The sequence below is a fragment of the Cervus canadensis genome, chromosome 27 (assembly GCF_019320065.1).
Source record: "Cervus canadensis isolate Bull #8, Minnesota chromosome 27, ASM1932006v1, whole genome shotgun sequence".
Classification (NCBI taxonomy): domain Eukaryota; kingdom Metazoa; phylum Chordata; class Mammalia; order Artiodactyla; family Cervidae; genus Cervus; species Cervus canadensis.
In genome coordinates, this window is record NC_057412.1 from 48193095 (window position 1) to 48197095 (window position 4001).

General features: G+C 41.5%; 1 protein-coding gene across 1 annotated transcript; it reads right to left on the minus strand.

The window, feature by feature from the left end:
• Positions 1 to 3239: 3239 nt before the first annotated feature.
• Positions 3240 to 3739, minus strand: LOC122428755 (ATP synthase-coupling factor 6, mitochondrial-like). The gene has a single exon (XM_043448850.1). The coding sequence runs from the start codon at positions 3707 to 3709 to the stop codon at positions 3383 to 3385; it is 327 nt and encodes a 108-aa protein (XP_043304785.1). The 5' UTR covers positions 3710 to 3739; the 3' UTR covers positions 3240 to 3382.
• Between the last annotated feature and the right edge of the window lie 262 nt (positions 3740 to 4001).

Sequence of the window (4001 nt, forward strand, 5' to 3'; positions counted from 1 at the left end):
CAAAGAGGAAGAAAGAATTCTGGAGCATTTACTGCCAAGAAATATTGGCCAGGACTTGGTCATTTCAGTTCAGTCGCTCAGTCATGTCCGACTCTCTGCAACCTCATGGACTGCAGCACGCTAGGCCTCCCTGTCTATCACCAACTCCTGGAGTTTACTCAAACTCATATCCAATGAGTCTGTGATGCCATCCAACCATCTCATCCTCTGTTGTCCCCTTCTCCTCCCGCCTTCAATCTTCCCCAGCGTCAGGGTCTCTTCAAATTAATCAGTTCTTCGTTTCAGGTGGCCAAAGTACTGGAGTTTCAGCTTCAGCATCAGTCCTTCCAATGAATGTTCAGGACTGATCCCCTTCAGGATGGACTGGTTTGATCCCCTTGCAGTCCAAGGGACTCTCAAGAGTCTTCTCCAACACCACAGTTCAAAAGCATGAATTCTTCAGCACTCAGCTTTCTTTATAGTCCAACTCTCACATCCATATGTGACTACTGGAAAAACCATAGCCTTGACTAGATGAACCTTTGTTGGCAAAGTAATGTCTCTGCTTTTTAATAAGCTGTCTAGGTCATACTTTTCTTCCAAGGAGTACGCATCTTTTAATTTCATGGCTGTAGTCACCATCTGCAGTGATTTTGGAGATCAAACAAATAAAGTCTGTCACTGTTTCCACAGTTTCTTCATCTATTTTATTTGCCACGAAGTGATGGGACCAGATCCCATGATCTTAGTTTTTTGAATGCTGAGTTTGAAGCCAACTTTTTCATTCTCCCCTTTCACTTTCAAGAGGTTTTTTAGTTCTTCTTCACTTTCTGCCATTAGGGTAGTGTCATCTGTATATCTGAGGTTATAGATATCTCTCCCGGCAATCTTGATTCCAGCCTGTGCTTCCTCCAGCCCAGCGTTTCTCATATGTACTCTGCATATAAGTTAAATAAGCAGGGTGACAATATACAACCTTCATTTACTTTCCCTATTTGGAACCAGTCTGTTGTTTCATGTCCAGTTCTAACTGTTGCTTCCTGACCTGCATACAGAGTTCTCAGAAAGCAGGCAAGGTGGTCTGGTATTCCCATCTCTTGAAGAATTCTCCACAGTTTGTTCTGATCCACACAGTCAAAGGCTTTGGCATAGTCAAAAAGTAGAAATAGATGTTTTTCTGGAACTCTCTTGCTTTTTGATGATCCAACAGATGTTGGCAATTTGATCTCTGGTTCCTCTGCCTTTTCTAAAACCAGCTTGAACATCTGGAGGTTCTTGGTTCACATACTGTTGAAGCCTGTCTCGGAGAATTTTGAGCATTACTTTGCTAGAGTGTGAGATGTGTGCAATTGTGAGGTAGTTTGAGCATTCGTTGGCATTGCCTTTCTTTGGGATTGGAATGAAAACTGACCTTTTCCAGTCCTGTGGCCACTGCTGAGTTTTCCAGATTTGCTGGCATATTGAGTGCAGCACTTTCACAGCATCATCTTTCAGGATTTGAAATAGCTCAACTGGAATTCCATCACCTCCACTAGCTTTGTTCGTAGTGATGTTTCCTAAGGCCCACTTGACTTCGCATTCCAGGATGTCTGGCTCTAGGTGAGTGATCACACCATCATGATTATCTGGGTCGTGAAGATCTTTTTTGTACAGTTCTTCTGTGTATTCTTGCCACCTCTTCTTAATAGCTTCTGCTTCTGTTAGGTCCATACCATTTCTGTCCTTTATTGAGCCCATCTTTGCATGAAATGTTCCCTTGGTATCTCTAATTTTCTTGAAGAGATCTTTAGTCTTTTCCATTCTATTGTTTTCCTCTATTTCTTTGCACTGATCACTGAGGAAGGCTTTCTTATGTCTCCTTGCTATTCTTTGGAACTCTGCATTCAAATGGGTATATCCTTCCTTTCTCCTTTGCCTTTCGCCTCTCTTCTTTTCAGAGCTATTTGTAAGGCCTCCCTAGACAGCCATTTTGCTTTTTTGCATTTCTTTATCTTGGGGATGACCTTGATCCCTGTCTCCTGTACAATGTCACGAACCTTCATCCATAGTTCATCAGGCACTCTATCTATCAGATCTAGTCCCTTAAATCTATTTCTCACTTCCACTGTATAATTATTAGGGATTTGATTTAGGTCATACCTGAATGGTCTAGTGGCTTTCCCTACTTTCTTCAAGTGTGAATTTAGCAATAAGGAATTCATGATCTGAGCCACAGTCAGCTCCTGGTCTTGTTTTTGGTCATTGGTCATTTACCCATTTCCAGAAGGTCCAGGAGGTGTAATCCTGTTTTTACGAGAAATAATCAAAATGGAAATAGTCAGCAAAAACCTCTATCGTCTGTCTTTCTGGCTGTCAGATACGCAGGTCAACACTTTCTTTCTTGCAGCCAGAACACAGTCCTTTCTTGAGAGATTCCATGCAGTTTGCTTCCTGTCTGTGCATCAGACTCAAAGCCCAGCATCGCTAAGTAATAAATGGAATTCTTTTCATCAGGTCCAGTTAGGGCCCTTCATTATCTGGAAACCTATGAACTAAGAGGAAAATTTATTACTTTCTCACACAATCATTATACTTTGGTGGAAAAAAGAAAGGATAACTGAAACAATCCTGTTCAGGTTGAGAAAAAATGGGAAATTTGAAAGTCAATGGCAGTTTAAAGATCTCCCTGGGAATGTGTTGTTTGGATTCTTTCTGCAGTGGATGGGGGATATTTCTAATTAGAGCTCAATTTTGCTCTGTGGCAAGGACTTCCAAGTTCATTTTTCCAAGGTCCTTGGCTTAGGCTCTGGGAAGCTTCTCCACTATATTCCGTGGCTACATCTGAGGCGAGCATTAGAGAATACATCTTTCTTAGAGATGAAGATGCTTTCTCAGCTTGTGCTGTAGGGCCAAGAAGCATTTTAAGTTTCAAATAATCATGAAATTTTGGTCTAGGCTTATGGTTCTTTGGACTAAAACTACACATTGGATTGCATTCTCGTCTGTTTGATTCCAGTCAGCTGTATGTGCCAGTAGACGTCCGCAGTGATTTTCGTGCTGGGCTGAGTTCAGTTAAGTAACAGCTTCAACCTGTGAGGGTCTGGTGGGGGAGTCACAGCCTTGTCTGCTTTCACTGAGTCATTTTGTCCTCTTAAAAATGATGTAGGAGATGCCACAACCTTAACTAGATCTATGGTGTCTGATCATTATAACCATTCAGAAGTTTTCAGTTTCAGCTAAGCTTTTGATTTAGTTCTTGCTATGAGACTAAATTTTTTTTTTATACCTAACATCACCAAATCATTTATTTGAAATCAGAATTAAAAGAACATTTGACAGCGGTGAAATGTGTTTATTCTGTTACTTCTGGGCAGCTGAGCAAGTCAACTAGGACAGATTATCAGATCAGTTTTACATTACTTCTTCAAGACTGTGGTTTCTTGACAGCTTCGAACTTGGGGTCTTCAAACGTGCAGTTAGGGAACGTATTCATGTCTGCTTTACCATACATTTGTTTAAGCTTAAAAAGCTCCCGGTCTAGGTCTTGCTGATACTCTGGGCCAGCATCAACAGGTCCTCCAGATGTCTGGCGCTTAGTTCTATATTCTCTAATCTTGTCCACGAAGAGTTTCTGCACAGGATCAAGCTCCTTATTAAACGCCACTGCTGTGACACCAATGTTCCGCCTCAGAGAGGCTGAGATTGCAGACTGAACATCAGAGGAGAGCCTGAAGAGCCTCTGAAGAATCATGGTGATCCGGACAGGAAGCGTCTCGGAGACACTCTGCGACCGGACGGCTCTAGGTGAGACAGAAGCCAAACAGGAGCATTAAGGCTAAATTTTAATAAACCTTTCTTTTGGATCAGATGTCTTATTATTTTTATCTTTTATCAGTTGGGGGAAAAGCATTACCTTTCTCAACTCTGCAAGTCCTGGACTTTCCAGATCTGCTCTGTTCCCTTTCATTCATTCTTATAAATCAGCTAGCTTTTCCTCCAAGTTAAATAATTTCATCTATTTATTATTTGTTGGCAGATACAAC

What these genes read in the sequence shown, in the direction of transcription:
- LOC122428755 (XM_043448850.1), bottom strand. Translation starts at nt 3,709, where the DNA reads ATGATTCTTCAGAGGCTCTTCAGGCTCTCCTCTGATGTTCAGTCTGCA.